The sequence below is a fragment of the Pseudogymnoascus destructans genome, assembly GCF_001641265.1.
Source record: "Pseudogymnoascus destructans isolate 20631-21 unplaced genomic scaffold scaffold_25, whole genome shotgun sequence".
NCBI lineage: Eukaryota > Fungi > Ascomycota > Leotiomycetes > Thelebolales > Thelebolaceae > Pseudogymnoascus > Pseudogymnoascus destructans.
In genome coordinates, this window is record NW_020167544.1 from 44,274 (window position 1) to 67,082 (window position 22,809).

General features: G+C 46.6%; 4 protein-coding genes across 4 annotated transcripts; 3 read left to right on the forward strand and 1 right to left on the reverse strand.

Moving 5' to 3' along the window:
• Nucleotides 1-12,286: 12,286 nt before the first annotated feature.
• Nucleotides 12,287-15,262, forward strand: VC83_08109 (uncharacterized protein). Its single transcript, XM_024471670.1, has 2 exons — nucleotides 12,287-13,425; nucleotides 13,473-15,262. Exons 1-2 carry the CDS (start codon nucleotides 12,925-12,927, stop codon nucleotides 14,679-14,681), a joined length of 1,710 nt encoding a protein of 569 aa, XP_024320629.1. The 5' UTR covers nucleotides 12,287-12,924; the 3' UTR covers nucleotides 14,682-15,262.
• An 845-nt stretch (nucleotides 15,263-16,107) lies between these two features.
• VC83_08110 (uncharacterized protein) lies at nucleotides 16,108-16,963 on the reverse strand. Its single transcript, XM_024471671.1, has 2 exons — nucleotides 16,681-16,963; nucleotides 16,108-16,627 (listed from the first exon to the last, which is right to left on the reverse strand). The coding sequence occupies exons 1-2, from the start codon at nucleotides 16,859-16,861 to the stop codon at nucleotides 16,194-16,196; spliced, it is 615 nt and encodes a 204-aa protein (XP_024320562.1). The 5' UTR covers nucleotides 16,862-16,963; the 3' UTR covers nucleotides 16,108-16,193.
• A 126-nt stretch (nucleotides 16,964-17,089) lies between these two features.
• Nucleotides 17,090-19,068, forward strand: DML1. Its single transcript, XM_024471672.1, has 5 exons — nucleotides 17,090-17,288; nucleotides 17,338-17,540; nucleotides 17,602-18,043; nucleotides 18,098-18,702; nucleotides 18,767-19,068. The coding sequence occupies exons 1-5, from the start codon at nucleotides 17,217-17,219 to the stop codon at nucleotides 19,017-19,019; spliced, it is 1,575 nt and encodes a 524-aa protein (XP_024320561.1). The 5' UTR covers nucleotides 17,090-17,216; the 3' UTR covers nucleotides 19,020-19,068.
• A 7-nt stretch (nucleotides 19,069-19,075) lies between these two features.
• On the forward strand, nucleotides 19,076-19,910 carry NCS2_2 (cytoplasmic tRNA 2-thiolation protein 2). Its single transcript, XM_024471673.1, has one exon. The coding sequence runs from the start codon at nucleotides 19,230-19,232 to the stop codon at nucleotides 19,758-19,760; it is 531 nt and encodes a 176-aa protein (XP_024320560.1). The 5' UTR covers nucleotides 19,076-19,229; the 3' UTR covers nucleotides 19,761-19,910.
• The last annotated feature ends 2,899 nt before the right edge of the window (nucleotides 19,911-22,809 follow it).

Below are 22,809 nucleotides of genomic sequence, written 5' to 3' on the forward strand. Positions count from 1 at the left end.
ATAGGGTTCAGGGCCGATGTAGACCTGTTGCGGTGGAAGGTTCAGGGCTAGGGTTGGGATAACCGAGTCGGGCCCGTTTCGGGAGTTAAGGAAACAGACTCAACGGGGTTCCCCCTTCATCTTTTTTGTATCCTTCGTAGTAGACCTATAGGATAGAATACAGCATCACCTCCGACTCGCACTCCCATATGCACCTACGGAGAGCCGTATTCCCTGTGTCCTTACAACAGGGATGTTGTTAAGTAATTTATTCTCTAGAGACAAGCACAAGAATTAGTTGATGTGGTCTTGAAATTCACTGTTCATCATATTTCCTTCTCTGAAGGCGCGTATAAAGTTAAACGTCTCCTTAGGCGTCTTTGAAAACCTAGTCGCCTTCTCAAAAAAGGCAGCTAAATGTATTAAAGAGAATAGAGTATGAGAATCAAGTCGAGTTTGCCGTGCAGTTATAGTCTCCTGAGCTAACAACCACTCTAAAGCGGTCAGATTTAGATGCAGTGCGAGACTTAGGTAGCATGTTTATAACATTTAGCGAGAAGAAATAGCTAGAGAAGGTAGCGGTCGAAAATAGCTGCGACTGAAAGCGCAAAATCTCCGAGTCAAATATCTCCTAGCATGTGAGTGACGACTAGCACCTGAGGTCGAACTGTACTCGGCAGACTAGAAGCAGAATTGAGCTTTGCCCATGTGCTACCACGCCACAGAGACCCCTGCAATCATCTGCAAAGATGCAAATAACATCAACAAACATTGCGAGCAGGCGAGCGTGAATAATATCAATCAGATCCTGGCATGTCAACAGTGTAGTGCGAAACTCGCACTGCGCTGTTTTGTCCCGGTCGAAGTGTTGTAGCATGAGTGCTTCTGTAACAGTCTACTTAATCAACTCAAAGGCTGCCTGGCAGGCTTGGTTCCATTCGAATATTTGACCTTTCTTTGTGAGATTTACCAGTGGCTTCATAATAGTAGAGTAGCTTCTTATAAACTGCGGGTAGAACACACAGAACCCAATGAAGGCTTGTGTATCTCAGAGCGACCTTGGTGCTTTCCATTCAAGTATAGTTTGGACTTTTGCGGGGTCCATTCTCATGCCGTAGATTCCAATGATAAGCCCTAGGAATTTTGTTTCTTGGACATAGAATTCACATTTTGCAATGTCTGCTTGTAGTCCAGCTTCGCGGAGCTTCTGTAAAACCATTTGCAGGTGCTGGGTATGCTCAGATCGATGCGCACTATAGATGAGAAGATCGTCCATATATGCTGTAACAAATTTGTTTATGTATTCCATAAGGGTTTCATTCATATATCGCTGGAATGTTGCAGGGCCATTTGTAAGGCCAAAAGGGAGGACCTTGTACTTGTATGATCCAAATCTCGTCTTAAAGGTAGTGAGATCTTCATCTTCTTATGTTTGCATACGGATCCGATTAAATGCATGACGAATGTCAATCTTTGTAAGATATTTGGCACCTGTGATCTGAGCCAATGTTGTAGCGGGTATGAGTCTTTTCTTGTAATGGCATTTAACTTACGGTAATCAACACAGAATCGAAGTCCGCCACCTGGTTTGTGGACGAAAAGGACAGGAGAGGCAAAGGGAGCTTTGCTAGCTTCAATAAATCCTTTCGACAAGTTGTCGTCAATATATTTCTTCACAAGATCAAGTTCCTCCTTTGACATGTTGTAAAGGGGCGCATGTCCTAATTTCGAATCTTGTTCTAAGACGATGTGGTGGTCTGCATATCGGTGAGGGGGGAGTTCATCTGCAGCCTGCTTTGAGAACACATCGAGATATTCATGGAACTCCTTTGGGAGGATCAGTTTTGGGTCAATTTCCTTCACTTTCTCCTTTGCCTGTTCAGCGAGTATATCTTTAAATGATACTGCAAAAACCTCAGCTCCCTTCTGCTTCCGAAGCATATTAAATGGTGCAGCTCCAATCATTGTGACAATGCATGTGTTCTTGTTCTTATAAGGAGGTTGGAGGGCTGGCTTCCAAGCTTTGTCATCTTGTATTTGCTTATTGACTTGGGGTAATGTAGGTTTCGGATTTTGAGTATTCATTGGTGTAGTGTGCTGGCAATGACCTTTAGTAAATATGACTTGGTCATTTACCATATCAAGTATAACTCCATGTTGCTTCATCCAAGCCTTCCCAAGAATGACAGAATGTTTCCCAAGAGTGGTGATGAATAGAGGGCATAGACTTTTAACATGGTCTTGGACCTGTAGGCGAGGGTATATAGCATGAGTGATGGGAGGGGCTGCTTGTAACGCTGACTTCTAAACGATAGAAGACACAGAGGTTTCTTGCGTAAGGTTGACTTGACAGAGGAGGCAGGGGATTAGACACAAAGGCTTTCCAAGTAACACGTTACAGTATTGTAAAGAATACTATATTGAGTTGAGCACAAAGCTCCTATCTAAGGAAATACTATCTACTTATATAGTGGCGTCGTGCCTCATGGGTAATCTGGATAGTTGGCGGATAGCTAGATATTCAGGATAGTTCGTGGATAGCTCAACTATCCAATATCCACTAGTTTCTGCAACTATCCATTAGCCCCACAGAAATACATACTCCGATTGTAGCCCCGAACTGAGAGTGCACGTCGTAGTACAAGGCGTGAGCAAGGAATCCGGAGAACTTGTATTACGTCTGCATATGACATACGCCTATTTGTACGAGAAGAGGTTATAAACTCAATAGCCTCATTAACTTGCTCGTCGGATAGGATAAGTGGTCTGCCTGACCTCCGTTGCGGAGTTGGTGGCCCCTGGCAAGCATATTGAGCCTGCCGTACTGTGCAGCCTACATTGTCTGCTATTTCCTGAATCTCCCAATTGAGGGAGCGAAGGACTGCACACCAAAGCCGCTCATCGCAAGTAAGGTGAGGCATTGTAGTTGTTGAAGGAGTATATATTTCCTACATACAAATTTATATAACGTGGTTGTACACCAAGTCGTGAATGTCACCGAGTCGTGAAACTTTTTTATACCCACCACTGTAAGGTATAATTAAACAACCACAACATGTATTAAAACTAAAACTATTCAGAATCTGATGAGCTAAGTACTTCTATGACCTCCTGACAAGTTCGTGCATTATGGCCAGCCCCCCCGCAAGTGCCACAATGTCGTACACCTGGTTGCCCCTCATTCCTACCAACCCCTCCAGAGCGCTTCTCGCGATTTATTTGCTCCGTAACTGCCCTTTGGGACAAATCATCATGTGCATCCCCTACAGAAAGTGCACACCCTTGACGGACACGAGACTTTTTAGCCCTCCGGCGTTTGCTAAGAGCTTCGTTTGCTGCTCGAAGGGTGCGGACTTCAGCTGACAATAAAGTCATTTCATGTGCCAAAATCTCTGTCCCTTTAGCTAATGCAGTAACAGTAGCAAAAATGGGGGTTGGCGAGCTTCCTTGGTGCCGTGCAATGCGATTTTTAACTAGAGTAGTCTGTGAGAGAGCATCTATTGGGTTGCGAGGCGTTTGAGAAAACCAAGGATCAGCGTCTATAGAGGGGGGTCCTGTAGGTGTAGGAGTCCGCAACTTGACGTCTAGCTTTGAAATGATTACTTGCGGATCAAAGGGCACTAAACCAGCTCCGCGAAATCCAGCTTTGGCGTTTTGAGTTGTTATTGACTGGTTATAAGCTGCGTGGAAAGCTATAAAAAACTCAACCTTTGTAATATGGTTTATATGAGCCTTAATAAAGGTCTCAATTTGACGCCCATACATGCGTTTAAGAACACTAAAGCACCCAACATCAAGTGGCTGAGTTAGGTGAGACGAGTGAGGAGGTAGACAGAGAGTTATGATGTTGTTTGCTTTGCAATATTCCTGAAACGCAGCTGATTCGTGACTTTCATGCCCGTCTAAAACCAACATCCGATATGGTCCTTTTGCACGACTGCAAGTATGTTTATCGAAATGATGAAGCCATTCTAGACCTGTCTCGTTGTTGGTCCATCCATTGCTTGTTGGTTTAATTACCCAATTGTGAGGAAGGCCGCCTTCAGTATACCAACTTGAAAGGTGACATTTCCCTTGAACTACTAAAAACGGAGGGATACTCCCGCCTTCAGCATTCACACAAACAATTGCTGTAGCCCATTCCCGATTGCCAGGCTGAACTGCCTTGCCTCTGCCACGTCGATCGGCGCGCGTAACAACTAAAGCTGAGCTAATAACGCCCATCATGAAGCCCGTCTCGTCAAAGTTGTAGAAATCGCAGTCTTGGATGCCGTACTTTGCTCTCATGTTCTGCACAAGTTGAAACCACGCTCCAATAAGCTCAGGATCTTCGCACAAGGCTCTTTGAAAGTCATAAACGCGATTAAAACGCATCTTTAACTCGGGGCGGCGTTGTATAAATCGATATGCCCACCGCGTCCCAACGTGCTTTCCCCCACGCGATTCAAGGATATAATTTGCCATATCCTCCACACTAGCAGGCCGAGGTGCAAATCCTCTTGCATCCATATCCAATATATTTCGAATAATCACTTCCTCTTCTAGCTCAGTCAATTTATGACTATTGGCTTTGGTTTCGCGTCGAGAAGGTCGGCCGGCCATTCTATCAGTAAGCGTAGAATAAGGCACTTTATATAGTATTGATGCAGACCTGCGATTAAGCGATTTACATGTTTGAAGAGCCTCAATAGCTAGAATGATTCGCGCTTCTTGGGTTTGGATTTCCATTGGTAGTTGTGGAGGAAACGCGTGTTGAAGTTCGTAGGTAGCTAAGTAGGGAAAAGTTCACGACTCGGTGACATTCACGACTCGGTGTACAACCACGTTATAGTAAAAAATTTTACGCGTTTAAAAGATGGGCAAAAACTCCATACACCCAGTAAAACAATAAATAAATGGGCATGGCAGCCTACCCCGCTTCCCACTGTGACTCACACGTCACGTTACTAGGCCTGGGTCTGTAACCATGACATCATGTTACTATAGCCGTAACACTGCTGTTCCATCAAAGCCTTGAATAGGGCGTGGCTTTAAATGCTCTATTGGTGATATGCCTTCTATCTCACAAATTCGTTCTGCGTCAACAGCATTCACAAAGTTTCCTCCAGTAGCTGCAGTATCGATAAGAGCTTGTGCTTTGATTTTTGATTTTCCTATCATACAAGTAACTATGAATGGAGTATCTGGATCTAATCCAAAGCTTGAGGAAGAAGTTGCAATTCTGGCTGTCATGACACCTTCAGTGACGTCTTGTCTGAAGGTTATTCTTTTTCCAAAAGTGGAGCATCATAAGTGCTAACTTCGTGGACTTGAGCATTCTTGGTAGGACATTCATAAGCTCGGTGTCCAGTTTGCTGGTAATGGAAGCAGCGGCCTTCCTGCATTAACTTCTCAGTTGCAGGGTTCTGATGTGGTGCACGATATAGTCTTGGTGGTCTAAAGCCAGCAGGTGGGTTTGTAGTAGGCTGCTTAGCCTTACTGTGAAAGTCTTGTGGCTTAAAGGCTTGCTGAATAACTTGAGGGACAGTGTGAGCATCTTTGATTTGAAGTTGCTGGATATTCTGATCAATCAGTAAGCACTTTTGTGCAAAGGCATGGAGAGAGCTTGGATTTATCTCTGCTGTTAAAGCAGTCTGCATCTTCGTATTAACCTTATGGCGGAGGTCATCAATGAGGGTCTCCTCTGAGTAATCCAGTTCAACAGTGAGTCTCTGGAACTCTGCCCAAAAGGTAGCAAAGTTATCCTTGTTTTGGAAGAGCTTTCTATAAGCGCGTTGTGCAGTAAAGCGGCGATCTGGATCACTGAAGACTCTGTCTAGGACTTCAAACATTTCCTCTACAGTTTGAAACTTGTTCTGAGTAGATTGAAGGCATGGATTGATCTGAGAGGAGGCTTTGCCACCTAGTCTGCTTTGCACATAACCCATCTGAAGGGCTGGAGTAGGAAAATGGTCAAGGTTCGCCTCGAGCTTCATCTTTATCTTAATGCTCCAATCGTCATAAGCTGGCTCTATTCCGTCTGTGAGAGTAGGAGGGTCTGGGATCTTAGTGGATTTCTGGTGTGATTCTCTATTGCGAGTAGTGCTGCTTTTTGACTTCTCATTTTCAAGATATTTCACAACAGCAGCTTGTCCTGCCATTGTCTGCTCATAAGCTTGGATAACCTCTTGTAGCTGGCTGATATTGTCATCATATGTAGCCTTCTCCTCTCGACTCTTCTGGAGGGTAGTATTGTAGAGCTGGGTGACATGATCATAATCCTCCATCATCTGCTTTTGGATTTGAAGTGCAGCCTCTCTCTGGGCTTGGCTCCAGGTGCTCACAACTGAAAGGTCTTTAAGCTCCCAAATGCGAAAGGTAGCTTGGTGTTCTGGATCCTCGAGTAGTGTTTCCCTTCTATTGTAGGTGTGGCTTTCTAAGCAGTCCTCATTGCTTGTAATAGATTGGGTTTCTTGTCCTTGATCTTGACTCCTGTCACGGATGACATGTCCTTCTGCATCGCGTGCCATTATAGCAGGCTTCGCTTCTTGTCCTTGGAATTGTCGAGGTCAGGATCTTCTTCTGACTTTGTTGGTATCAGGAACTAGACACATATGTGGTGAAGGCCCTATTATGCAGTTGTCAGCCATACGAGCCACTCAAGAGGAGCGCACTTCCGTCACGGTTATATCCTTGTTGAGGGAGCGTCACGGAAAGGTCTAATTCTGCTGATATAATGTTCTGGGTTCTGATGCTTGAGTGTGGTATTGAGTTGACTTGTGGTTTCTGGATTTGATGTTCTGGTGTTCTGGTTCTGGTTCTGATTCAATGTGTAGCTCTGGTTGGTCTGAGTTTCGATTTCTGGTTCTGGAGGTTCTGTTGCTCAAAGGTTTGTGCTGGTTTCTGGTTTGAGGGTTCTGTTGCTCGAAGGTTTGTGCTGGTTTCTAATTTCTTACTCAGGATGAGTAATAAAGAAATGAAATTCGATCTTATGTTACGATGGTCATAGAGGTCATGATGCCAGTCCAGGAAAAGTAATCTAGATTGAATCTAAAGAGAGAAGAAGAAGAAGGAAGGAAGGTAAGGCTATTCCTCATAACATACAGTTGTCTGCTTAGCGCTTGTAACCTTGTGGCTAAGGATACACCCGTAATCCCCATAACAACTGTAATAACTGTAATAACTGTAACAACCGTAACAACTTTCTAGAAACGTAGTTCTAATATGCCCCTTACGCTATACAGTGCTACTATGGCAAATGCTCACTCTAAGCGCCCCTATTACCCCTGCCCTTATAGTACCTAATAACCTAAGTCTCTGTCTATCCCTCTTCCATAGCCTATTCTATCCACAGTATGACTGTGCTCGCTACCTGCTACCTACGCACCATCGCTATGGTGGTGTTGACTGCTTACGCACCCTCATGGTGTCGAATCTAGCTAGTAACCTGGGCTCATAACCTGTTGAACACATAATTAGAGTTTGACAACTTAATTAAGTAAACTACTATAATGCGGCTTCCTATCTAATAGGATGCATAGAGGTTTCTTATGTAAGGTTGACTTGACAGAGGAGGCAGGGGATTAAACACAAAGGCTTTCTAAGTAACACGTTATAGTATTGTAAAGAATACTATATCAAGTTGAGCACAAAGCTCCTATCTAAGGGAATACTATCTACTTATATATGTCATACTGACATTCGTTGCACTCAGTTTACTATCAAACTCAAGAGCAAACTTAGAAATCTCCTCCTCAAACCTACAAGTCATCATACATATCTTGGCTTATCACACCAACAACAAGAGAAATACTACTCAACAATTGCTGCAAACTCTTCTACTACATCTGTTTATGCTACATACATCACGGCATATCATTTGGACACTCATTGAACAAGTTATTAAAGAAAATCTCCTCCTTAAGGGGATGGGCCAATACTACCTGGCATATCTCTACCAACTAGAGGCCTAGGAACATGAACGATAGCTCTAGAAGCTTTTGCAACCCTCTATAATTTATTACATGTCATCGCTTCTGAGTTACCCACAAGATTGGTTAAGTTATGACATAATTTGTCTATAGGGGTACTCTGACCTTGAACCACCTTTCACTTCCTATAGGCTAGGAACCCAAGAGATGGTTCTATGGGATTCTCTTATGTTTGCTACATGATTAGCAAGCTAGTTGTGGGTCGCACTTGATTACTAATACAGTTACCAAGCCTGGTTAGTCATGGAAAGTATTGGAAAATGAGAGAACTACACTCCTTTAGCATAAATAGGATTGCCCTTTCCTTAAGAAAGGGCAAGCAGACAATACAGTAAATCGACTAGCACATACTTCCACGTCTTTTCCAAGCTTCCAAGCATTGATCTTGTTATTCTTTGTTTCTGAAAAGTCAGTGAGGTGCTAACCTCTGACTTACCCCTGAGTTCTCAGACTCAACATTTGTTACAACTTGTCTAAACCGCTTCACTACATCATACACCTGATTGCTGCGTTGTGGAATAGTCTAAGCTACAACCCTTTGGCTCTGTTTCCTAAGGCAGTGTGTTGTCTTAGTAAATTCATCCCTTCCTTGGGTGGCTAGATTCTCACATCTGGACCCACCATTACAATATAGTAGCGTCATGCCTTATGGATAGTTCAGATAGTTAGGGATAGTTGGATAGTTAGGATAGTTCTAGTTTTCTCAACTATCCAACTATCTACTAGTTTGCCAACTATCTACTAGTTTCCCAACTATCTACTAGTTTTCAGACTATCCACTAGCCAGGTCACACTACAGCCTAGCCCTACTAGCCTTGTGACTTATAAGTCACATTACTAGAGCCTAGCCCTACTAGTGTTAGTGAAAAGAGGACAGGCACCGTAGGATACAGTGGTATTTTGTCCCTAAAATGGCAGCTTTTTCTAGTCTTATCGTCAGGCTCTCTAATTAGTGCTAGTGCCTTAGAACTGTAGCTTATTAGGTCTTAGGCCTAAACCCTTCTGCTACTTAGGGGGTTAGGCAGGCCCTCCGAATAACATAAATAATACGTAGGCTCTGTAGATAGTGTAGTAATTCAATTAATGTATTTTATTCTATATACTATAGTCTAGTGTCAAGTTTTGCTGCCTGTTACACAAAAGCCCAAAGGCCTAGTCACCAAAGACACTACATGATTTGCACACAGTCGTAATATCTCGGTCCTTCCTACAACAACTAGCCCCGTAACCATGATGTCACATTACTGTAGCCATAACAACTATAGGTGCAAAGCCATATATATACCGCCTAGCAGTATATAGACTACACTATATAATGTACTTCTAGGAACGTAGTTCTAACAAGTTTGTTAGAACTGCATTCCTAGTAGTACGCTGCACATACATAGCCTATATACCAACTGTGTATATATAGGGGCTTCGCCCCCTGTAGTTTCTTAATTAAGTCTTAAACTCCAATTATGTGTTCAACAGGTTATGGGCCTGGTATAGCACACGACGCACTATGCCAAATACACATAATTGACAGCTTCCCTCATAGCTCTTGTAGGAGAGAGTAGCTATGTTGTATGATTAAGCTAAGATGTTGCTGTTATAGAAAGCCTCCTTATAGCCACTACTACACAGCAGAAACAGCACTAATTACAACTGGTAATTTACAAGACGAGTTCAGGGCACACTAAGCAAGCAACTACTTTAAACGTAAGAGCTAGGAATACTGTTAGGACTTTAGTTTGGATCAACTAGACCCTATAGGGGCATAGCTAGTACAAATTATCTAGGTTATAAGGGTGCGCAAGCAGTTAACAAAGTTGTAAATAATTAACCTGATAGACACCCCCAAGGCACAGGTGCCCTTCAATTTAATAGAGGCGCTATGTGCGGACAATCGGTATCACATCACATGACTTTTTAGAGGGATTTGACAGGATCAATTCGACTGACTATTCTACAGTTGAGATAAGCCCTAATATGTACTATATCCTTAGGTAATTACTTGGCAATCTCACTGTAGGTTTTAGGCTACGGCACCATCCCTATTTATCCCTAACACTCCCCTTGCCAAAGCCTAGAAGCCTACTAATTGTAAGGATGCCTGTCCCTCAGTGACGGAAAGGATCTGAGTCGGACAGGTTATGGTCACATGATAAGAGTTAAGGCAGGTTAGCCAAGTCGGACCCGTTTCGGGTACTTAAGGGGATTGACCCAACGGGGTCCCTCTCCCTCAGTGACGGAAGGTATCTGAGTCGGACAGGTTACGGTCACGTGGTGAGAGTGAAGGCAGGTTAGCCGAGTTGGACCCGTTTCGGGTACTTAAGGAGATTGACCCAACAGGGTTCCTCTCCTCATCTTTTTTGTATCCTTCATAGTAGACCTATAGGATAGCATCCGTTTAGCCTCCGACTCGCACTCTCATATGCTATACTGTGAGCTGGGTGCCCTGTGTCCTTACACTAATGTGTAGCTAAAGCTAAAGCTACAGCTATACCTGCCCTCTCTACTGTAGGAGTGGCATCATAGGACTAGCGCAGGATTGGCGTAGCTGGAGCCCTGAGCGGCCCCACCAAAATAGTTCTTAGATTACCTCAACTGTAGACTCTTAGAACTTCAATCAATCCACAACTTGTCTACCAATCAACACTTCCAAACCCCCAGTGACTATGTGTTACAGGTTATGAGCCCGGAAGCCTATTGTTAAGGTATTTACAAGATCAGAATTATCATTGAGTGTTGATTTGTGCAGTCCAATTCACCAATCCATCAACAGACTTGCTGAAGTCAGTGTTTTCATTACAGCACCACAACCTCAACCTCAAACAGTTTTGAAACGTGACAGATCAACTCGCAACTTCATCCTCAAACTGAATTTTGAACACGACTGCGACTACACCAATAGCCAATATGTCTTCTACAACTATGGTGAGTCTGAATACAACTTCACTGCATCTTTCAGAGCATTTGAAGCTCAAGGGTGAAGAGAATTACACCAACTGGAAGGAACTTATCAACATTTCCTGAGGCAATGGATTGGCGAAATACATCAACGATAGATGCAAGAGGCCAGAATACATCGATGAATTCTATGAGGACTATGATGAGGCCAAAGATGGAGACAAGCTCAGGAAGTATGAAGCTTGGGAGAAGGGCAATGCTCAGATGCAGCTCGCGATCCAATATAACTGCAAGACGATTCCAGGAAAAGTGGCATCTGCAAAGGGCACAGCGCTTGAGATGTGGAGAGCCCTACAACAGCAATACGAAGGCTCAGGTTCAGTCCTGAAGTACAATGCAATTCAGGATTATGTTCACCTCAAGTACGAGAATTTCTCTTCACTTGACACGTTTATTATCACTGTCCGTGAAGCTATCAACAAACTTGAGAGTCTACAATGCCCTCCTCATGATGATTGGCTTCCTGTTATGTTTATAGCTTCTTGTGCGAACAAGTGGCCAACTTGGGCAGAACGCCAAAGATCACTCCTTTGGTCTCCAGATCACTGCATCACTCTCAACTCTCTTATCGATGACCTCACAGATGAGGCGAGATCGAAATTGACTCCTACAGGCTCGAATGCCTTGTATGGAAACAAATCTCAAGGAACGGGTAAGGGGAAAAACCCGAGCAAGGACAAGAAGAATGGAGATCGACCATCTTGCCCACATTGCACAATGCCGAAACCTCGACACTCACCTCAAGACTGCCTCGAAAATAACAAGGAGAAGCGTGATGAGTGGGAGTGGATGAATGGGAAGAAATGGACCCCATATCGGAAGCATATTGAGAAGAAGAAAAATGAAACTAAAGATGAGGGTAAATATTCTAAGAGCTATTTTGACCTTGTGGTTTATATAGTGCCTGCAAAATCGAACACTATAAGCAGAGATAGGTGGTTATTCGATACAGGAGCAGATGAGCACATTGCAAACAGTCTTGAGAAGTTTGACACTTACGAAGAGCGCATGGATTTACCATTCATGAATACAGCAAATGGACTTGTTCGTCCTCTGATAACCCCCCTCTTCCTCCTAGCAGAGGCAGCAGCCCTGTCCCTAGACCTCCCTTATTCTTCAACTCTAGGTGTAGCTCAAAGCACTGGTCCTAGCACACTCTAGGTGCTTCCCTATTTCCTGCCTCTACTCTATTAGCACTCTCACTGCTCTTATAAACAGGTGCCTCCCCTATTCTCGCCACTTCGTCCACTAACAAGGCTGTAAGAGCGTCAAAAGTAGGAGGCACCTTAGCGTGAGTAATCACTGTAATAAAAGTGTCAAATCTCTTTGATAGCCCCTATAGAGATACTGTAATAAGGAGCTCGTCGCTAACTTCTGCCCCTGTCTCCCGTAGCTGTAGAGCTATTCCTCTTACTTTATTTAAGTAGTCGGGGGTATCCTTTAAGAACCCCTTCCCTGTGTCGAAGAGCCTCTTCCACATATTGTAGCAGGCTGCAAACCCAACCTTAGAGAATACCTCCCCTAGCTTTGCCCCCATATTAAAATAGGGTCTCGGAGGTCTCGTAAGTATGCTCAGCTTCTTTAGACAGGTAGAGGAAAATCGTTGCTGCTGCTCGCTCAGCATCCGTCGTAGTCGGCTTGCGCCTTCCTGCCGGACTCTGGCTGTACACGTCGCCCGCAAACGACGCTCTATAACCTCTCTCAGATAAGATATTCTACAATCGGGATAAGCCCTAATATGTACTGTATCCTCGGGTAATTTACTTAGCAATCTCACTGTAGGTTTCAGGCTGCGGCGGCACCATTCTTAAAGATAACGCGTAGTCACGTGCCAGGGCAATTTAGGCCGAACCTGAGATCCCCTATTACCCCACCAAAGATGTACCCCACTAAGTTAGAGTTCTCATGACATCAAGGAACCCCACCATAAGCAATCTGGAGGAATTCTAGTTCAACAAAAGCTTCGAAATAACAAAAAAAATCATACACCCATTGAATCTGGCATTGCAACAGTATTATTACCATGTCGTCTGACAGCGGCCTCTTGTACCTGGGTTTCGACCTATCCACACAGCAACTCAAGGCTGTCGTTATCACATCCGCCCTGAATGTGGCGCACGAAGCCAAGGTCGATTTTGACGCCGATCTCGCTCACCATGGCATCACGAAAGGGGTCTTCCATCCTTCGCCAAAAGAAGTAACCGCGCCGGTCGCGATGTGGCTCGAGGCTGTTGATCTCGTCCTCAGCCGGCTTCGAGAGGCCGGTGCCCCGCTGGGTCGGATAAGGGGGATTAGCGGAGCAGGGCAGCAGCATGGAAGTGTGTTCTGGAATAAAGCGGGAGAGGAGACGTTGAGCAAGTTGGATGCGAAGAAGACATTGGTGGAGCAGCTGAAGGGTGGCTTCGCGTGCGAGACGAGCCCGAATTGGCAGGATGCGAGCACACAGAATGAGTGCGATGCTTTCGATAAGGTACTCGGTTCGGAGGAGGAGTTGGCAAAGCTTACGGGTAGCAAAGCGCATCATGTAAGGTCCCATGATCCATCCGAGAGACAATTGGCTAATAGGTGTAGCGATTCACTGGCCCTCAGGTCATGAAATTCAAGAAGAACAACGCGGATGTATACGAGAAGACATCGAAGATCTCTCTCGTATCTTCGTTCCTGGCTTCCGTATTTCTTGGAAGCGTGGCCCCGATCGATATCAGCGATGTCTGCGGCATGAACCTCTGGAACATTGTCGAGGGAGCCTGGGAGTGGGACCTCCTTACTCTCGCAGCCGGCAGCAAGGAAGATGGCGAGATACTAAGACGGAAGCTGGGCGATGTCCGATCAGACGGCTGTGGGAGCATGGGAGCTATCTCTGACTACTACGTGCAACGATACGGCTTTAGCAAGGAGTGCCAGATCGCGCCATTCACAGGTGATAACCCAAGCACGATTCTCAGTCTGCCTCTGAGAGCAGGTGACGCCATGGTGAGTCTCGGTACGAGCACAACATTCCTCATGTCAACACCTCACTTCGTCGCCGACCCAGCCGTCCATTTCTTCAACCACCCCACAACAAGCGGCCTGTACATGTTTATGCTCTGTTACAAGAACGGCGGTCTCGCCCGCGAAAAGACGCGTGATTCGCTCGCTAAATCCAGCGACGGCAACACCTGGAGCACCTTTGAGAAGACCGTCCTTGAAACCCCACCGCTCGGCAAGAACACGCCCCTCGACCCCGCAAAACTGGGCCTGTACTTTCCACTCCCCGAGATCGTGCCAAACGTGCGCGCGGGAACATGGCGCTTCTCGCTCGCCAACGGCGCGCTTACCGAGTCCGATGAGGGCTGGAAGATCCCTGAAAACGATGCGCGCGCGATCGTCGAGTCGCAGGCTCTCTCACTGCGTCTACGGTCGAAGAATCTTGTCGTCAGCCCTGCAGCAGGGCTGCCGGCACAGCCTAAGCGAATCTACCTCGTTGGCGGGGGCTCGCTGAGCCCGGCTATCGCTAGGGTGATGGGGGATGTCCTGGGCGGCTTGGAGGGTGTCTATAAACTCAATGTTGGCGGCAATGCTTGTGCGCTCGGTGGGGCGTATAAGGCTGTTTGGGCGGTGGAGAGGAAGGAGAATGAGACGTTTGAGGAGCTGATTGGAGCGAGGTGGAATGAGAGCGAGGCGGTGGAGAAAGTCGATATTGGATATAAACCACAGGTGTGGCAGGCATGTGGCGATGTACTGCCAGCCTTTGAGGAGGTGGAGAAGAAGGTCCTGGCACGTGAAGAGAGGGCTGCGTGAGAATAATGTCTTGCATGTCATCAAATATTGAGCAACTAGCCTCTGCATAGTTTGTCTATTTCCCTTTAGCCTTTTAAAATAGACTAAATGGCAAAGATGAGGGAAAAAGCAATCCACGGGCCGTATGGCGTCCGCTCATCCCCATGTTTCGGCCTTTAAAGAAGCTTTACTGAATTAACAAAGGAAATCCAACTCCGGAACCAGATAATTGTGCTCAAACACCGCCATGGGTAAACTAAAGCCTCTTTATGTAGACAAACGAACTTATCCTCGTCCAATGTTACACATATCCATTCCATCCCACTCCCATTATCCAACAAATGCCTATAAAACCACGCCTCCGCACCTCCCAGATCAAACTCCAGAAACCCAAGCCAGTTCGACAGTTTTTAGTTCAACAATCACATTCACATCCTGGAGACCACACCACAAGCACCGCACGGGACCAACGCCACAAACACTGCACGATACCCAGAAAATCAGCAACGCCACCACAACACCGGCTCAATTGAGTCGTTTCAGACCGCGCATAGCCCGCCCAGTTCTCCTCGACCTAGTATTCCGGACCCCGAGCTCACTACCAGCGTCAGTCGAGCCAAACCGCGCTCAGAGGGTCTGACCGCCGACGTTCCATTAGACGCAACAGGACGAGATCCCAGCGTCGGTCGAGCCAAAACAAGCTCATAGAACCTGACCGCCCCAGTTCCATTAGGTGTAGCAGGCCTGGTGTATCCCCACGTCTTATTAGAAAGGATGGGCTTGTCATATTTGAGCACAACCCAACTGACTCTGGCCCTAGCACTCCAACCCTTTCCAGTCCCCGTCCCCGTCCGCGCACGCCGTCACTGTCTGGCTCAGACTTCTCCGATACGAGCACGGTTTACTACTACCGCAAGCCGTATAACTACGCGCCACGTAGGACCTATATCTCATCAGAGCTATTAATTTTGATGTGTATGCCCGCCTACATGATATTATCCCTGGCCCTGTGGTTCCCGGAACCAGCAACTGTTATTCAGATTTCGTTGGCGGCAACGGCAATACTTCTTTGGACAAGCTACGAATTCTATATAGGGCGCCCGTATTACTGAGGCAGCTAGGTGTTGCGAGCGGTTTTTGATACGTCTAGATGATGCTATCAAGTGGTTAATTGAGGCGGAAGAGAAGGAGGATGAGGAAGTGCAGGTGAGTCTCCCCCTTCCCCTTTCTTTTTGATTTGCCTTCACTGCGAGAGGCACATGGGGCCCCTTTGTTGAAGAGGTAAAATGGATTTATTACGTTCATGGTTATAAAGAGCCAGTAGATTTAGTCAGTCGTTACAGATCCCGATATATGGTTATAGTTTTAGAGTCGTTAGTAGATTTCTTTCTGTTAGTCGTTACAGAACTCGATAAATGAATTTTTTTTTCACAGGATATTTCTGAGATAACTGGTGAAGTGAGTGATTACTATCATATGTGCACACTTGAAATACCGACATGTTTTACAATGAATCCGCACCTCCCCCTCCATTCAATCATGCGCCTCGCTCTTCTTAACCTTCACATTCACAGCCACCAACCCCTCCTTAAACTCCGGCAAATCATCCGCCGTCTTCGCCAACCTAACCCACGTCACCATCCCCTCCCCATCCACCGCAAAACTCCCTGCCATCTGCCACCTATCACCACTGCTACCCCCCACCAGTTGCCCCTCCTGTGCCACCATCCACACCCCCTTATACACAGTCCACGGATTCAGCAAGTGCCAGGTACTAGACCTGCCTACGCCCCATAGCGCGTATAGCTCACGCTCTGTGTCGACAATGACCTGCACGTCCCAGGCACCGCCGACGTGAACAACCCACTCGTCTGTCGCCTCCTGGGTACAGTGGGATACGGCGACGAAGTTCGCTTCTGGGTGGCGGTTGGCAAGGTAGCGGAAGTGGCGGAAGGATTTCTCGGCGACTGGAGGGAGGTGTTAGCTCGGGTTCGCGGCGTGAGAGGGGGGAAAATGTTACAGGGACAGCCGCAGTGGCGTAGGAAGGTTACGATAGTAGGTCTGGCGTTTGGGTTTGGAATAGGGAGTTGTGCTGAGGAAGGGGCTTTTGAGCCGACGGCTGGGACGGTCAGGGCGGCTTGTGGTGGTGGTTGGGTATCAGCCGTTTCCGTTGCCGGCGCTGGTTCTTGTTTCGAAGTCATGGTTGGGACATGAATGCTGTATTGTTAACGGTATAGAAAGATGAAGTTGCCCTGAGCTGGAAGTTTAATGTCGATGACGGATGCGGGGTAGTCGAGGGGAGGGGATCGTTGATATCATGAGGCTTATCGGGCGGCGATAAAGCTGTCTGGCTGAGCCAACCACAACCCCACCACGGTTCGGGTATTTTGAGCTTAAATTAATCACCGAATAAGAGCAGCCATACAATACAATCACGAGCTGGTCACGAGCGAAGAACATCTTTGCTACCGTCAACAAGAATTATACGTCGCATCTTAGGTTGCGAAAGTCTGTAGTTACCGGAGCAGAGCGCCGACGAATCTTGCGGGCTTGAGAATGCACGAGATCCTCACGCTCCAGCTTGGTCAGCGGAGTAATTACCTGGCAACGCACTTTTGGAATACTCAAGTAGATATCCACCCCCATACCCTATGAACTAGTACTAATACTGTCACAGGAATCCTATTTCACGTACTCCGGAGAAGAAGAACCTGTGGTGGACCATGATGTCCATTTCCGTCCTGGCATCGGTGCGGATGGCGCGGAGACCTTTACCCCAAGGACGGTAATATATGACTTGAAAGGCGGGTTTGGCACGATGAGGAAGCTCAATGCACTTTACGAGCTGGATGAAGATAGAGCTGCGTCAGCGGGAGCATGGTAGGTTGTGATCGAAGCTGTCACAGCATTATGCTGTCATGTCAAGGCTAACCATGCCTAGGAATGGCGCACCTATAATGAGGCCACAGCCAACAATAGAGCCAAGCGCATACCAACTGAGCCTAGAAAACGGGACCACGCCTCCCCAACTAACAAAAGAGTCAATCCGCTACTGGTCAGACTTCAACCGCGTCTACTTCCATCCCAAATCCATCGTCCAACTCAACGAGTACGAGCTCGGCTCCACCCTCATGCCATTCGAGAACTGGAGCGTAGGCGAGGACCTCTTCAACTCTCTAGACAAGGAGCATGATTTACTGGACCGCGATCTGCGCTCCTTCGCCGAAGAGGCTGATCACATGCAAGGCATCCAGATCATGGCCAGCGTCGACGACGCCTGGGGCGGCTTCGCAGCGCGCTACATGGAGCGCCTGCGCGACGAATACGGCAAGACAGCGCTATGGGTTTTCGGACTCGAAGGCAACGCGAAGGAGGGCCCAAGGGTACGTACATTAACCCCCTCTGTCCCGCAAATACTCTACTAACAACCCCCCCAGAGTACCCAATTCCTCAAACTCTCCAACACAGCCCGCTCCATCGCCGAAGTATCCTCCCAAGCCTCCCTCTACATCCCCCTCACCATCCCCTCCTCCCTCCCGTCCTACACAACATGCGACCCCTCCTCCCCCTGGCACGCCTCCGCCCTCCTCTCCACAGCCCTCGAAACAATAACGCTCCCCTCGCGCCTACACGCTCGTGCCGGCACGCGCGCGTCACTCGCTGATACGGGGGCGGCGCTGAATGTGAATGGGACGCAGAATATCGCGAGGTTGCAGATGTCTATTGGTGAGGATCCGGTGGCAAATGGGGAGAGTCATGGTGCGGCGAGGGAGACGGGGGATAGTAGGCTCGCGACGCATGCGGGTAGGTTGAGTGAGGAGGATGAGGGAGGGGGGGTGGCGGAGTTGGATATGGATTTTTCCCCCGTTGATGCGCCGGCGATGAATGGGCGTGGGAGGCGCGTGGATAGGAGGTTACATACGTTTGGACGTGTGGAATCTAGTCGGAGCGATCAGGAGACTGGTGAGGATGTTGAGTGGGATGACCTCGATGGGCGTGACCGCGCGAGACGACGTGCTGCTGGGCTGCCGATAATGCATAAGTTCGTCTCACCCTTCCTTTATTCCTCTTTCCCAGGTATGAATGATCGAACTAACAGTCCTCAGAACCTCAACCCCCCTCGCCTACCCCCTCCCCACAAGCTTCCCACACATCTACAACCGCACCTCCGCCGCCCTCAGCGTACGCACCTCGCTCTCAACAGATACCCGCGTCGCAGCTCGCATCAAGAGTCTCCAAACCACTGTCGGACGAGCAATTGGTGTCGAAGAACGAGAAGCGCTCTCTAACGCCTTGGGAGAGATGGCGGAGGGGTATGAGGAAGGGTGGAGTAGTGGGAGTGATGAGGATGAGGACTAGAGTTGTGGGTGAGGAGATTGGGAAAGGGGAGTGAGGGAGGGATTTGGGGGTGTTTACAATGAATGAAGAGTTCCAGATCTGTCTTTGCATGGCCAACACAATGCCATCTATGTTTCTTCTGCATGAACCCCTCTCATTGCCCTACATGAACGAGAGGAACAGAGTTATCGATACTGACTCCCGCGTCGGACAGAGTAACACGGCGTCGAGATGCGAGGACAGTTCATTCCTGCAATTCCCCGCAGTTCGTACGTAGAGCACAGCATCACCAAATACCCTAGCTATCATCGACACAAAAGCCCAGCCCCCTCATTCTCTCCACCATCCAACCTCCCCTCACCACCACTTTGCCCTCACGCGCCTTCTGGTATCCCGTCGCCGAGAAGAACAACTGCAGCAGCATCCTATTCGGCGACTCAACTATCAACTACCCGGCTCGCCGATAAAACACTCACCGAAACTCCCAAAGGCCAGGGGTTCTCTCTTCCCTGGCAGGTCTCTGACGGCACATCGCCGTTTGGTGACAACCTGTCCTTCAACTACCCGATGCGCGATCTCTTGAAGAAAGAACTGGTCGCGTTCACCAAGCTCACGTCGCCCCGTCTGGCCGACATAGTGCTCCCAGTGAACACCAAGTCAGCTCTGAGTACCAGCAGCAAGACCACGACAATTGATGACTTGATGACACAATACTTCGAGTCTGTCGATATTACCCGAACATTGTGGCGAATGTCGTTTTGAGTAGTATTGCTCTTGTTGTTGGTGTGATAAGCCAAAATATGTATGGTGACTTGTAGGTTTGAGGAGGAGATTTCCAAGTTTGCTCTTGAGTTTGATAGCAAACTGAGTGCAACGAATGTCAGTATGACATGATACCCCTCTTAAGGACGTTTGTTAGCTGTGTGCTTGCCCTTTAGCCAGGTGACTTTCTTAGAAAGAAATTCTAGAATCAGCTTGGATGCATTTTTTAGATTTCTCTTAGGTTCCCAAGTGTTGTCACTTGTAGGATAGCCTTTCCACATAACGAGGAAGTAGTCCTGACCTCTAAGTGTCTTTTTGTCAAGGATAGACTCTACTTCATATTCTGGTTGATCCAAAATCAGAACAGGAGGTGGAGGAGACTGAAGTGGTCTTAAGGAACTTTCTTGTGCCTTGGACAAGAGAGATGCATGGAAGACATTATGGATAGTCCAAGTAGGTGGCAATGCAAGCTCGAAAGCATTCTTGCCAATAGTCCTTATGATCTTAAAAGGTCCAAGTCTTTTAGTATCAAGTTTGTCTGAAGGTCTAGTAGTTGTGATATGTCTTCTAGACAAAAAGTCTTGATCACCAACTTTGAATTGTGGTGCAACCACCCCCCTGTTAAAAGCCTGAGCCTGCTCGTCTTGTGCATGCTGTATTTGGACCTTGAGATAGTCCGGAGGCCCTTAAGGTAGATGATTCTTTCAGTAGCAGAAGGGTTTTTGAGATTTTCAGGACAATTAAGTTGTGCCACTTCAAACCTAGGGTGATAACCATAGTTTGCATAGAAAGGTGTCTCTTTTGTGGTGTTAGAGACCGTGTTGTTGTAAGCAAATTCTGCAAGATGGAGAAGATCTGCCCAGTTGTCTTGAGCATAGTTTGTCTAAATTCTTAGATATTGTTCAAGTACAGAGTTGACTCTTTCTGTCTGGCCATCTGTTTGAGGGTGATAAGCTGTAGAAAAGCGTTGTTCCATGTTTAAGAGTTTAGAGAACTCCTTAAAAAAGTTTGAAGTGAAAACTGCTCCCCTATCTGAGATCCAGTGTCCAGGAATTCCATGATATTTAAAGATCACCTTGAGGAATAGCCACGCAAGTTCAGAAGCTGTGATAGTCTCATTGCAAGGCTCAAAGTGTGCCATTTTTGTGAGCCTTTCTACTACCACAAGGATAGAGTCATAAGGGGTAGCACCCCCTTTTGGGATAGAAGGAGGCAACTTGACTATAAAGTCAATGGATATGGAGTCCCATGGGCGTTCTGGTATAGGTAGAGGCTGCAAGAGGCCATAGGGCTTTTGCCGTGTAGGTTTGTTCAAGTTGCAAGTAGTGCAAGAAGATATATAGTCTTGAAGAGTAGTCCTTAGACTAGGCCAGTAGAACTTTCTTGTTAGAAGTTCATAAGTTTTTGCAAAGCCAAAGTGCCCTGCAGCTGGAGCATCATGGAACTGCTGTAGGAGGTGTAGCGTAATCGTTTATCCCTTGGGACATAGATATAGCTCTTGAATAAGAGAAGTCCTTGCTGATTTTTTGAGAAATTTTGTAGTCCAACTTTCTCAAGAGAGGAACCTTTCTTCTGAAGGTATTCCAAAGTTCTTTTGGCAAAGGGATCGTGGTTGTAAGCATCTTTGAATGCTTTAAGAAGTGTTGCTGAGGGTGTATAGTCTTTAAAGGTCTCTGGTTTCTGAGAAGAGGTAATGGGGGCAACTTGGTCTTGAGGGGATAAGTTTCCCTCTAAGTCCTCTGTAGTATGAGGGTTGCTTAAAGATGCTGCTATAAGCTTTGTAGAGTCTAGCAGGGCCTTTGTATTGCTTGTTTTAGCAGAATCTTGGTAGTCATGTCTTCTTGAGAGGAGATCTGCTCTTTGATTCTTGGCCCCTGAGACATGTTTTATAACAAAGTCAAAACCTCCTAGTTGTTCAGACCACCTTGCTTGTCGTCGATTGAGCTGTTTAGTGGTTGTAAAGGTCAAGAGATTTGAATGGTCACTGTAAATAGTGATAGGATAGTTTGCCCCTTCAAGGTAGCATCTCCAATGCTTTAGAGAACATACTATGGCAAGCAGTTCCTTGTCTGTAATGGGATAGTTTTGTTCGGCTGCTGATAGCTTTCTTGAGTAAAATGCCACAGGCTGTAGCTCTTCCTGTTTGTCCTTTGGAGCTTGGTATAAGATTCCAGAAATAGCAAAATCTGAGGCATCTGTCTCGAGAGTGGCTATGTAATTGGCTTCGTAGTAATAAAGTAGAAATCTTAGAGCTTATTCTATTATATTTTGTAAGCTAGCTTGTAATGGTGGGTGCACCAGATGTGAGAATCTAGCCACCCAAGGAAGGGATGAATTTACTAAGACAACACACTGTCTTAGGAAACAGAGCCAAAGGGTTGTAGCTTAGACTATTCCACAACGCAGCAATCAGGTGTGTGATGTAGTGAAGTGGTTCAGACAAGTTGCAACAAATGTTGAGTCTGAGAACTCAGGGGTAAGTCAGAGGTTAACACCTCACTGACTTTTCAGAAACAAGGAGTAACAAGATCAATGCTTGGAAGCTTGAAAAAGACGTGGAAGTATGTGATAGTCAATTTACTGTATTGTCTGCTTGCCCTTTCTTAAGGAAAGGGCAATCCTATTTATGCTAAAGGAATGTAGTTCTCTCATTTTCCAAGACTTTCCATGACTTACCAGGCTTGGTAACTGTAGTCGACGTAAGAGAATCCCATAGAACCATCTCTTAGGTTCGTAGCCTATAGGAAGTAAAAGGAGGTCCAAGGTCAGAGTACCCCTATAGACAAATTATGTCATAGACAAATTATGTCATAACTTAACCAATCTTGTGGGTAACTAAAGAGAGATGACGTGTAATGAATCATAGAGGTTCGTAGGAGCTTTTAGAGCTATCGTTCATGCTCCTAGGCCTCTAGTTGGTAGAGATATGTCATGTGATAGTATGAGTGATGTCATGTAATGAATCATAGAGGGTTGTAGAGATATGCTATGTGGTAATATCGGCCCAGTAACTAAGGAGCAATGACGTGTAATGAATCATAGATGGTTG

Bases quoted from the DNA above. Each gene is read 5' to 3' on its own strand.
- VC83_08109 (XM_024471670.1), top strand. From the start codon at position 12,925: ATGTCGTCTGACAGCGGCCTCTTGTACCTGGGTTTCGACCTATCCACA. The intron at 13,426-13,472 runs GTAAGGTCCCAT...TAATAGGTGTAG, and splicing joins CGGGTAGCAAAGCGCATCAT to CGATTCACTGGCCCTCAGGT.
- VC83_08110 (XM_024471671.1), bottom strand. From the start codon at position 16,861: ATGACTTCGAAACAAGAACCAGCGCCGGCAACGGAAACGGCTGATACC. The intron at 16,628-16,680 runs GTAACATTTTCC...ACCTCCCTCCAG, and splicing joins ACGCCACTGCGGCTGTCCCT to TCGCCGAGAAATCCTTCCGC.
- DML1 (XM_024471672.1), top strand. From the start codon at position 17,217: ATGCACGAGATCCTCACGCTCCAGCTTGGTCAGCGGAGTAATTACCTG. The intron at 17,289-17,337 runs GTAGATATCCAC...ATACTGTCACAG, and splicing joins CGCACTTTTGGAATACTCAA to GAATCCTATTTCACGTACTC. The intron at 18,044-18,097 runs GTACGTACATTA...CAACCCCCCCAG, and splicing joins ACGCGAAGGAGGGCCCAAGG to AGTACCCAATTCCTCAAACT.
- NCS2_2 (XM_024471673.1), top strand. From the start codon at position 19,230: ATGCGAGGACAGTTCATTCCTGCAATTCCCCGCAGTTCGTACGTAGAG.